This window comes from Miscanthus floridulus, chromosome 16 (genome assembly GCF_019320115.1).
Source record: "Miscanthus floridulus cultivar M001 chromosome 16, ASM1932011v1, whole genome shotgun sequence".
NCBI lineage: Eukaryota > Viridiplantae > Streptophyta > Magnoliopsida > Poales > Poaceae > Miscanthus > Miscanthus floridulus.
The window spans coordinates 2,494,776-2,506,917 of NC_089595.1; the positions used below are offsets into that span (position 1 = coordinate 2,494,776).

A 12,142-nucleotide genomic window follows, 5' to 3' on the forward strand; every position below is an offset into this window, starting at 1 on the left:
TCGCACTCGAAGGGGCTCGGCAAAACAAACCCTCCTTCCGAGTGAAAAGGAAGTGTGAGGGTCGTACAAAAAGATAGGGGAGCTCCTGACGGCCCTCTCACCCTGTGCAGAGGCTAGGGGGCTCTTCCTGCAAATATGCCGAGACCCCACAACCCGGGCTCGCGCCCAAAGGGGCCTTGGCAAACAAACCCTCACGCGCGAGGGGCATATAAAAAGCCAGGGGAACTCCCGACGGCCCTCTCACGTAGAGGCTAGGGGCTCTTCCTGCAACCTTGCCGAGACCAGAATGGGCTCGGCAAACAAACCCTCCGTCCGAACGAAAAGGATATGTGAGGGTCGGATGAAAAAGTCAGGGGATCCCTGACCGCCCTCCTGCTCCTGGCGGAGGCTCGGGGGCTCCTGCACCCAAGACAAAGACAAACGGTCTAAGTCCGCGCTAGAGGTTTCGTTACAAACACGATAAAGGGCACCGAGCCCGTTACGATCTAGGGGTTCAAAGGCTGGGCCTCCAAGAGGTTTCGACAGCCGCCCCAGGGCAACAGAGTCAGGGACAACTTCGAGGCGAGCCTACAAATGGCCGAGGCCCGAGTGAACAGTCGCTCAGGGCGTCCTAAGTCGTGTCCGAGACCGGCAGGGAAGTGTCCGAATAGGATCCCACCGTAGGGAGGCACCGAGCCACTGAGGCCCAGCGAACGGCCTCGGCACCCACTAGAGAAACCCTCTGGTACTCTTGGAGTGCGTCTCTAGACCACTAGCCGTCCCCTAGCGAACGGGGTACAGGCCTCCACTCGGACTCACCCGATAACAGCTCACCGGAAGTGTCCACGCTCGTGCCCATCGAGGGTAGCCTGGCACATTCCACCACTCCTTCCGAGCAAAAAGGAAGCGTGAGGGTCGTACCCAAAGTCAGGGGGACCCCTGACGAACCTCTCGCTCTGTGCGGAGGCTAGAGGGCTCTTCCTACAGCCTCGCCGAGACCCCCGCAACCCGAACTTGCGCTTATGGGCTCGGCAAATGCGATAAAAACTACTCACTCAAACGCGAAAATGAAAAAAGCCCCTAGAGGAGTAACTCCACTCCTCTAGGGCCTCGGGGGCTACACCCGGCGGGTGCGCTCGCGCGTACCCACCGGAACCTCAAGAAACAAACCCCAATTCCTACGGGAGCGGGTATAAACCAAGCCTTGGCAAACCCTCAAGGAGAGTGCACGCACTCCCCCGGAGGCTCGGGGGCTACTATCGGGTACCTTAGAACGGGGTACCCCGAGCGAACATCAAAGGGGTCGCTTAAGTCCCATTAAAAAACAAAGCTAGAAGGTAAGCCGTGGACCCCTCACCGCCACATCCGAGCCTACCAAGCCCTCTGCCTCGCCTCGAGCCTCACGCAGGGGGTCTTGGCGTCCTGACGCAATCTCCGCCTCGCGCGAGGCTCTCCACGGAAGGCCTCGGCAGGGAACACGATCTCCTCCTCGCGCGAGGCTCTCCACGAAAGGCCTCGGCAAGGAGTCCGATCTCCGTCTCGCGCGAGGCTCCGCTCTCCGTCTCGCGCGAGGCCTCATTCTCCGTATCGCGCGAGGCCAGCTTATCCATAGTCCATCGCCCCCGCCTCGGCCGGTCTTCCCGACAGCATGTCATGTCTCATTAATACTTCAACCACTCTCGCAATCTCAGCCGGACGATGGCTCGACGCTACAGAATGGCCGACGGGACCTGAGGTCGCATCAGCGCCATACCGGCTGGGACAGGGCACGGCGGGGATTACCGACCACTATGTTCTGACGCTGTGCCCACGATCAGCGCCCACACTACACTGTGTCCCGCGATCCCCGCCTCAAAAACAACATCGCACGGACAACTTGGCCCGGGTCATCACCGCCTCCAAGCCGGCGCACCAGATCAGCCGCCCACTCGGGGCCTCGGCACTGTGCACCAAGGTCTCGGCTATCTCGGGGTTTGTGCCCGCCGAGACCCCCCACTACGGTGCAGCCTCGGCACCGACCAAGCCTCGGCCTCGCGCACAGTCCGTCCACAGCGGCTTGCACGTTCACCGCCGCACCCACTCCGAGGCAGCCCAGGGGCTCCCATGACGCACAGGGTTGGACGTGACCAGCACGTCGCCCCCGTGCTCCAAGGACGGACCACTCCGACGACCACGCCGCCACAGGAACAGGCCACAGGGCTTGGACACACCGCCCCTGTTGGCACGACGCCGTATAGTTAACACATGTACTATCCTTGTCCTCCCTTCAACTATAAAAGGAGAGGACTTGGGCCACTTAGACAAGAAGAAGGGGAAGAGAAGAACACCTTGTAACACACACACGCACACATCCCAGCCGCCTGAGAGCAACGTCTCAAGCGGCCCACACGACACCTTGCCGAGACCTAGGACTAGCTCCCTCTCTCCCTAGCTTGTAACCCCCTACTACGAGCACTTCGGTGCAAGGAATACAAGATCGATCTCTCAGACTGGACGTAGGGCATCGATTGCCTGAACCAGTATAAACCTTGTGTCTCTTTGCATCACTATCCGGGATTAGGGGCACGCAGTTCAAATTCACTGGTTGGTTGAGGACCCCCGGTCCGAAACACCGACAACTTGCATGTTGAGATAGAATTTATAGCAAGGATTAGCTTTATAGAGATATAGATATAGATAGAAATAGATAGATATAGATAAGTGAAAGCATTACCTTCTCTTCATTTGCAAAAGCTAGAAGATATAACTTTAGAAAAAAGTAATCTGAAAATGTATACTTTGTTTATTTCTCCCCGTCAATTTATAATAGCTACTGTAACATATATAACTTAGGGCATTTGGAAATGTGTACTTTAGAGAAAAAAAACTAACTTCTCCTCTTCAATTTGTGGTGCTTTCAATGAAACTAATTTAGCATTGTAAATGTTGGTATACTTTTTATTATAAGCTTAGTTCGTCATAAAGCTAGATATATAAATATAAATTTAGAAAAAAAAAACTAAAACATCCCTTAAATTCAGGTGCGACGAAGTAAAATGAGAGTCCTGATCGCCAGTGGCCCCACCACTAACTGACCCGAGAAGTGGGTCCTTCGCCAGTCGCCACGTGTGCTCATCAGAGACGCCAGTTCCTCTGCCGGCTCCAATCCACGCCGTCCAGACGCAGTTGGCCGTTGCATAAAACCCCGGGGCGTGGTCGCCTCGCCGCGGCGTCTCCCCTCGTGACCTCGGCTCGTCCTGCTCTGGCGCTCTCCGCCGCGGCCTCTTCCTCCTCGCCGGCAAGAGACCCCCGCAATCAGCGTTTGGTGCAAGCGCAAGGCTTCGCGGAAGGGTAGAGAAGGCAATTCCAGGGAAGGGAGCGGCGATGGGGTTCAAGATCAAATACAAGCAGCAGCTGCGGGACACCGTGGCAAGCGGCGGCGGCGGCGGTGGCAGAAGCAGCGGAGCTACACCGCCGACATCGCCGCCACAAGAACCCGCTCCCTCGCCGCGGCGTTCACCTTCGCCGCCTGATGCCGAGGTTAGTTAGGGTTCGTTCGTTCCATCTCCTCCTTGCAGAGTCTCTGGGCGCGGACGGTTCACATTCCGCAGGGTTCTTTTGGTGGAATTTGCATTGGTGCCGTTGCCGTGTGAGGTTCTTGAGTTCTTACGCCCGATTTCTTGGGCATTCTTTGTGCCGCTTTGATCGAATGCTGGGGTGGTTCGACGACTGGGTGCCGTCGTTTCCTCGTCTGAAACTATTCCCGATTGGCTTGGTGGGTTCTTGATTATGGGGAGAAATCAGCCTACCATGATAAAGTAGAGAAGAAAAAAAAAGTGCAGTTTCGGTTGCGGACATTTCAAATGTGGGGTTCTTGCAGTGCCTTGGGCGACATGTGCTTGTGCCGTCCCTGCCTGATTCTTTGCTCTCGTGCTTCAGAGTCCGGATAAGTTGTTTCTCTTGTTGGATGACCTGGTGGCATCAGCCTTTTCATGGATGTTAATCCGTAACAGCGGACAATTGTAGTTTGGGTTCTGAACTTCTGATGCAACTTTTGGTAGGACTGCCTTTGGGTGGTTGTGATGTTTGATTGCTGGAGGCAAATGTCTTTGTGTCCCTAGTCACCAGGTTCTATGGTTCAAATCTTGGGCTTGCATTGTCTTTTGTTGTTTCAGGAATCATCTGAAAATCTTTGGGATATGTTGTGTGTCGCCTCATTGACTCCAACAGTTTTCTGTAGCATTGGTGAAATAATGTCTAGTGCAACAATAGAGGTAAAAAGTCAACTTACTCCTTGTGCCCCCATTCTAGAGGAGGGGGCCTGATTGGTGATGTACCAAAGGTTGACTAATTAGTTGATGGGTAACAATAAAAGGGAATGGTCCATGCAAGTTTATTTCGTGTCTCTGTTATACAATATTCTTTCTTCAGACTTTTGTATCATGATTCATGAATGTATGGTTCTTGAACTGCAGAGTAAAATACCTCGACGCAAGGACCACTGCGATCCCTATGATCATTCTGGTCAACATGGAAGTACAACCAAGTTGTATGTGGGAAACATGTCTCGGTATACTCGGGAACGAGATCTTGAGGCTGCTTTTGGCAGATACGGAAGGTGAGCAAATTGGGTCTGAAGTCTGAACTTAACCTTTCTGTATCTGCGTTGGGAGCTGGTCCTGGATGCTTGGGGTTTCACTTGTTTTCTGCAAATAATCTGTTAATCTATACAATTTTCTAACTGGAATTGGTTATTTGGATGTTCTCTAAAAGTTAGGCACGTCAGTAGGAAATTAAATGTATTACAAGCAAATAAGTTATTTAATTTGTTATGTGTTGGAGTCTGTATAATTGAACTTTGCCACCCTTCATGATTGGTTTAGCCAAAATTATAAACAGATACTGCGTTAGTATTACTAACTTTATTACTCCTATTGACGTGCTCTATTAAGCTCACTAGAGCTCTGTTAGATAAAAGGAGGTTACCTGTGGCTAGTGCCTTACAATTTGTTCTTTTTTCTCGAAGAGAGCTGCATATCATTATATTCATAAGAAAAAAATAGGGGGGGGGGGGGGGGGGGGGGGAGGGAGAACCCTTCCAAAATATATTCGAGAAAAAAAGAACCCTACAAAATCCACATACGCATACACATTTTTCTGGTTCTGAACAAGTTCTTCTTAACAGAAGTTATTTTCAGTTTATTGACTTAAGCTGTCAGACTCAAGAGACTTAGAGGTTAGTGACTTGACAAGTCCAACTGTGGGCCACTGCTCATTATGTTCCCAGCAAACAGGTTTCGATTGTGACATGAACGCAAATTATCATGTAAAGTGTATATCCAGATTTGATTCTTCTTTGTTACTCTTTTCTAATAAGTGGTGACCTATTCATGGTTTCTCTTCCTGATGGTTCTGCTGATTTCAAAACTTTCTACATAGTCTATTAGATGTTGCATTTCTTTTGTTTTTTAACGTAGTTGCATTTCTTATCTAATGCTGCTGCTTTCTATGCTGTACGATCGAGTAGGTTGAGCTTATGCTTGGTCTTTTGTTTCCCCTTTTGTGTCGCCAGTTTTCCATCACATGACGAAGTTCCTTGTTCTCTTTAACTGGGTAAGCTTGTTGAAGGTGTTGACATTGTCACTTTATATTGGTGTTCATGGTTGGAGTGTGGCATTGGTGGAGTTGGTCTCTGTTCCTCCTAGATTTTGAGCAGATTTTGGTCATTCTTTTGAAAAAGTTCTCATCTATCCTATACTTTTATAAAGCAAAACCCCACTAACTTATTTCTCTAGCATCTCCTTAAGCCACGTCATCCAGGCCGTCTACTGCCCTGTTGGAACCAGACGAACGCATGCATTATTCATGCTGGATTAATTAAGCTGCTGCTAGACTATCTCTTACCCTTTTCCATCATGACTCTCGAATCCTCCACTCCCATGGGAACCGCACTCCACCAAGGCACTAGCACAACACAATTATTCAGGGCATCGCTTCAACTCAAGATCCAAGCAAACGAATAGACGAGGATCTGCTCAGCTCCCTCGATCAGTCCCTCTGTCTAATGTCTTCCACTCTCATATCAGTAGATATGTAGCACAGTAGCAGCACATCGCCTCTCTTTCCAATCTCTTGCTTTAGCATCACAGGTAGTCAGCACAAGCAAGCCCTCTCCAAGCCGATATGCCATTGTCTACAGCACGCCAAGTACTACTTCTGTGCAACTGTGCACGTTCTTGGTCATTGACATTTTTTTCATGCTGGGATTTCCATATAGACCGGTAAGCACATGTCGTCCTGATATTCCAAAAGAAACAGTCTGCCTTTTAATTATCATGGTCCATCTCAGCTATTTAAGCAGCATATGTACAACGACTCTCGATTCTGTGAAGCGGCCGATTCAGTCAGCTAAGGATTACGATGATTTTACTGACTAATTGTAGTTGTGTTTGTTATAACCCTTCCATGTTGCAAGCTTTAAGAGAGATCCTCTCAAGTGTTGTGGCCTCAACAGCAGAAGAAGCCATATCCCACATTTTATTGGCAATCTGCACTGCTAATTTTTTTTTTCAAACATTCAAAGTTCTTCTTTATTATGTATTTTTCTTTTTCTGTGTCTTTGTAATACACAAATTTAAGGATTTTCTTAACTGCTAATTTGTTTTCTCTTAATTTAGTTTAGATGGTGGCACGTATGTTTGTTCAAACTTTACGGTATATTGATTCTATGTTCTACCAAGCATTCAGGAATGTGGGCTTTATAGGATCACTCTGTATGTATATGTGCAACAAAACATATATTGCTAGGTAATGGGTCGTTGTATCCTCAAAGCACGTTCAATCATCTTATAATTTGATCTAATATTGTGATACTTTTTATGAAATTATTTCATTAGCTTGACAAATTTTGACTAGAACCAATTCAAGAACATGTAGCTCAAATTAATACATACAACGGTTTTATTTTTAAGAAATTCCCGCAGCAACGCGCGTGGAATTCTTCTAGTTCTTTTATAAAAATAACACTTATGGCAAAGTAGTGTTTAGTTTAACTGCTGTCCGTTGATACATTTTCATCACTTCAGTTTAAATGTCATTGCCGTTTCTGTCAACCACTTACACAGATTGCTGACGGTGTGTCTGCAGGGGAGGAATTATGGCTTTGTTGTAAGTAGAAATCTTCACTTCTTTGATTTGCAAGATGTACCTTTAATCTTTCTAATTAGTAACAGGTACTTCACTATACTGTTCCCATTTAAGACCACAATTGTGTTTTCGTCCGTTGGATTATATTGCAGGTGTTTTATGATCCCAAGGATGCAGATGCTGCAAGAAATGGCCTAGATGGCCAAGAAATTTGTGGGAGCCACATCACTGTTCAATTTGCAAGAGAGGTAATCTATCACTCTTTATCACTGTTCTTTTACTGCATGTGACATTGACCAGATGTAGTTATGAAATTACTTGGGAGATAGTGAAATTCTATCTTACTATATTCCTGCAACTGAAATATCACACCTTATTGAATTTACTAAATTTTATCAGGGGAAACAAACAAAAAATTCAACTATTATTTTTTACTGGGTATGGAATATCCTAAATTAATCTTGAGTTTGATAAGAGTGACATGATTAGGTAAAGGTTGCCCAATTAATTTAGGTATTCTGTATCAGGCCCGTGCAAGTTTATTTGCATGTCTGTCACAAAATTTATCAGTGTAGGTTTTGTAACCTGACTCTTTTTTGTCTTGAAGCACAAAATGACTCGATATGACACGCGCTATATTCATGATGATCAAAATGATCGACAAGATGGTAACTCCAAGTTGTTCGTGAGCAACATTTCTCCACGTACCCAGGAACATGATATTAAGGACCTATTCAGCAAATATGGGAGGTGAGCAAATTAGTTCTGAGCTTAACCTTTCGTATTTCTGTTGGGAGTTGCTCCTGAAACGAAATCGGGCTGGTTGGTTTAACTTCTTTTCAGGAATTTATTTTTCCTATTGACTGTAATTGGTTTTCTAAAGGTTTGCAAATAAGTGAGCCAAAGTTTTAAGTAGATTTTAGCAATTCTTTTAAAAAAGTTGTTGCCTAATTTTTCTTTGTCCAAATAACATTTATGGTAAAATGGTGTTCAATTTGGCTACTGGCTGGAGATACATTTTCATTTCTCGAGTCTCATGGAGTAACTGTTTCTTCCAATCATTCCCCCCAGAGTGCGCAAAGCGAATCTTAAGGAGAACAATGGTTTTGTTGTAAGTAGAACTTCTCACTATGATTTCGAGTTAATAATTGGTACTTCATGAAGTTCTTCACATTTAAGACTGCCCCTGTGTTTCTTGTTTGCTGGATCATGCTGCAGGAGTTTTGTGATCCCCAGGATGCAGATGATGCAAGGTGTGAACTTAACGGACAAAAAATTAATGGGAACCGCATCGGTGTTAAGTTTGCAACAGGGGTAAGCTTTTGCTGCAACTGTTCCTTACTACATGTGACATTTAAATTCTGTGCACTTCCTTTGTTGTGTGTTTTGGTCAACCTTTTGTTGATCTGTTCTTTCATACGTTTTGTGCCCTTTGCTGATCAGATCTCTATTTTATTTGACATGTTTGTGTTGATTTCCCTAGGTTCCACGTGGTCCAGTAGATTCTGCTCAAATCCTCTGCTGTAACTGTGGGGCAGGGGGGCACTTTTCTGGTGATTGCAAGGCTGGTGACTGGAAAGATAGGTGCTACCGGTGTGGAGAAAAGGGCCATCTCAAAAGAAACTGCCGGAACAGTCCTAAGGGTATCAGGTATTTGCTCGCATTCTCTAGCTAGGTTGTGTGCCCTTCTGCTTGTATATGCCCTTCTGCTTCTTTTTTTGTTTGCACACATTTGATCTGTAATTTTCACAGATACAGGCGAAGGAGAAGCCATTCGAGGTCCAAGTCTCCTGTTCATGGAATGGGCCAAAGCTGGAGATTCAGGAGTCGCAGTAGGAGTTACAGGTCTTCTGCTGAACCTTGTTTGAACTTTTAAGTATATTCTTGTGCCCTGATTAGCTGCTTGGCTTGTTGAGGAGAAAAGTGAAGTACTGTAATATAATGTTACTACGAGGCGTAGAAAGAGGGAATTGCAATCCTTGTGCTCCACTTGTCCTCTATTAGTCGATGTGGTAGACTGACTAATTTTCTCAAATCTCAATATTCTAAGTGGTGATCGATCTCTTGACTGATATCTAAATAAATTGGTTATGCAAGTGACCTGTTCAAGACTGCTGCATTAGGTCTAAACTCTGGACACAATTTTTCAAGTAAAAACCTTGCCTGCAAATAAACTGCTGGATTATATTTTATATAATGCATAGCATGAGAAAGTTTGTGTTTTCCATTCCTTTTTGTTATCGTTTGCTTTTGTAACAGATCATTATTAACTGTGTGGTATCTCCTTAGCAGTCAGCCACCATCTCCAAGAAGGGGTAACCGATATACTGGTGGTGAAGAATTGACATCAAGAAGCCCCTGTTACAGCCACAACCCCAGGAGCAGGAGCAGTCCCCCACCACCAAGGGAGCCAGCTAAACGCAGTGGTTTATTCCATGATGCACTCCCCAGGAGAGGTGACAACCAGAATCCTGGCCCCAATTATCAGCGATGATTAGTTGATTACAGACATTGGCCGTTCACCAAGGGGAAATGCATCACCATGAATCGAAACTCTGCGATTGTGAATTCTCAAAATATGCTTTCCTGAAGATTAGGTTGCGCCTACTCCTATGCCATGAGAGATTTCATGTCTGGTGAATCTTGATCATTACTGTGAAGATTAGGTTGTGAATTCTGTGAAAAGCTATGTTTGTGAGTATACTGAGGCCTGAGACATCAGACATTCTGTCTGAAGAATTTTGATCGGATTCAACATTTTGTGAGGAATCTTGTCTGGACTTAATTAGGCTTCTGTGACCTTGAGCATCAAAGGTGTCAGGTTTTGGTATATATGTGAACTGCAACTTCAGGTGAACCAGAGTTGCCAAGGAGCTCATAGCCATAGCCCTTTTGCATCACCAGTCTTGTTGGTTAAAAAGAAAGCTTCCCTTTCTAGATCGAAGATACGGTCTTGTAGGTAGTAGATGTACTCCGCATGGGGATAAATAGGTCGAGGATCGACCTCTGTCGTGCGGGGCCCGTGTGTCAGTCGCTGAGCCAAGGCGGGAGCCAGCGTGGGCCGCGCCGAGTTCTGGGCCGCGCTGGCGTTTGCTGGCGCACGCGTTGCGGGCCGCCGTGTGCTTTCGGGCCGGTCCAGCAGCCGACCGACTTCAGCATTTCAGCGTCGCGTGGCGCCGCGCTTTGCCGCCAGCCTGACCGACCAGACTATGTTGGGCTGTTGCATGCCAACACAGGCCCCAGCGTCCGCCCTTGTTTCCCAGGTCACCGCGGCCAGGCCGCTCGACGGCGACGCGCTCACCCGCTGGGGAGCGCGCACGCCGGCGAGGGGGCCGGCGGCGGTGCCATGGACGCCTTCGCTCGCTCTCGCTCGCTTCTAATTAGGCTTAAAAGATTCGTATCGTGGATTTCGTCTAAACTATGTAATTAGTTTTAGTTTTTATTTATATTTAATGTTTTATGCACGCGTCTAACTGGAAGGTGGAGAGGACAGTTAGCTTTAGCATCAGTTGTTGATGGATGAGAAATGAAAACTTGTCAAACTATGAACTTGACCCAGCGAAGAAAGGGGAGAGCGGCTCGTGGTTCTTCTTCACCCACGTAAGGCCCAAGAGCAGCAGCGACAGCCGCAAGTCGCGACAGGTTGCGGGTGGAGTGGGCACGTGGCACTCCGAACAGACAAGGCAGCTCTTTGGTAGGGGCGCTGCCTCCAAGGTAAACACTGCAAAAATCTCATCAAAACTCTATGAACTGACCAATCTGAGCAACCACAGGCACGAGAACCGAAGCGCCGCTCCATCGACCATGCCGCCACAGTGACAAGCTACAGGGCTCGGACATGCCGCCTCTGCTCACAAAATGCCCGAGCTAGTGACCGCGTCCGACCATCCGGGACTCGATCCATATCCCGGTTGTACCCCTGGTGTCAAGCCCGCTGCGCTCCTTCCCCGCCCGCGCTCCTACCCTCGCCATGGCACCATCCCCAGGCGTACGGAGGATTTGAATCCGTCCATGCAGATCAGCGAGCAGCTAGGGGTTCTACGAGGGAGAGCGATAACGGTCGTGGAAGACCGTGTTCCCTTCCTCGTAGAATCGGAGCTCTTCACGGACTCAATCCGCGCCACCGGCGCGAACACTTCGTCGAAGTCGATGCCCTGCTGCTGCACGTAGCCTTTGGCGACGAGTCGAGCCTTGTGCTTCGTGATCACGCCCGTGGCGGCCCAGGGAGCAGATGTGTAGGGTTTAGGAGACTGGGCGTGTGGGAGTGGCCAGATCTGGAGGTTGAAGGAGGGGGGCGACTGAAATATTTCGCCAGATCGGCCTGCCGAGCGAAGTCCCGGTTCGGGTGGTGCATTACCACCAAAGTCAGCACCCTCGATGCTCTGTAGAATACCTCGCTCCTGATAGGGTCCCAGACCGCATCTAGGACCTCCGCTAGCTGGATGGCGGGTGCGCTAGTGCACAGGATCAGATTCCATTCGAACATCCCCGTTAGCGAGCTCATCAGGCACGTCACTCGAGCCATCGAGGCAAGTGATGTCGCCTCAACCCCCCCAAGTTGCGAAAACCGCGGATGAGACAAAGCATTTTTCTTCTCAATGCTGTTGTTTGGTGTGTAAAACCTCTGCAGAGTGTATGGTTGATCGATCGATACATATGCCAACTCGTTGGATTTTCGAACACGGGTGGACCCAGACATTTTCGATGGAATTGCAAGATTTCACAGAAACAAATGCTGCTTTGTGGACTATGATAAGGGATTTTTTAGAAAAATCTCTAGGGGCCCACTTTTGAGGATCCACGAGCTCCGTCTCACCCGATCCCTAAAACAACTAAACCACCTCGGCTCAAAATCATTAATTTGGGCATTAATGTACACCTTTTCCTTATCTTTATTGAGTTCAGCCTAATCGGAAAACCACGAATACTGGAGTTCGTACGCCCGGCACCGATGAGCGAGCTCTTCACCGGTCAAACCGTGCCTTTGTTCTGTGTCGCTGACATGTGGGTTTCGTTGACTCACGGGCCGAAACTGGGC

General features: G+C 47.9%; 1 protein-coding gene across 3 annotated transcripts; it reads left to right on the forward strand.

Moving 5' to 3' along the window:
- The first annotated feature begins 3,245 nt into the window (after positions 1-3,245).
- LOC136512411 (serine/arginine-rich splicing factor RS2Z32-like) lies at positions 3,246-9,866 on the forward strand. Of its 3 annotated transcripts, none has more exons than XM_066506375.1 (10): positions 3,246-3,498; positions 4,434-4,576; positions 7,083-7,125; positions 7,257-7,352; positions 7,712-7,854; positions 8,176-8,215; positions 8,323-8,418; positions 8,588-8,754; positions 8,857-8,949; positions 9,394-9,866. In XM_066506375.1, the coding sequence occupies exons 1-10, from the start codon at positions 3,343-3,345 to the stop codon at positions 9,596-9,598; spliced, it is 1,182 nt and encodes a 393-aa protein (XP_066362472.1). In that variant the 5' UTR covers positions 3,246-3,342; the 3' UTR covers positions 9,599-9,866. The 3 variants fall into 3 exon arrangements, with proteins under 3 accessions (XP_066362472.1, XP_066362473.1, XP_066362474.1); XM_066506376.1 differs by having other exon boundaries at positions 9,397-9,866; XM_066506377.1 differs by having other exon boundaries at positions 8,588-8,747; positions 9,397-9,598.
- The last annotated feature ends 2,276 nt before the right edge of the window (positions 9,867-12,142 follow it).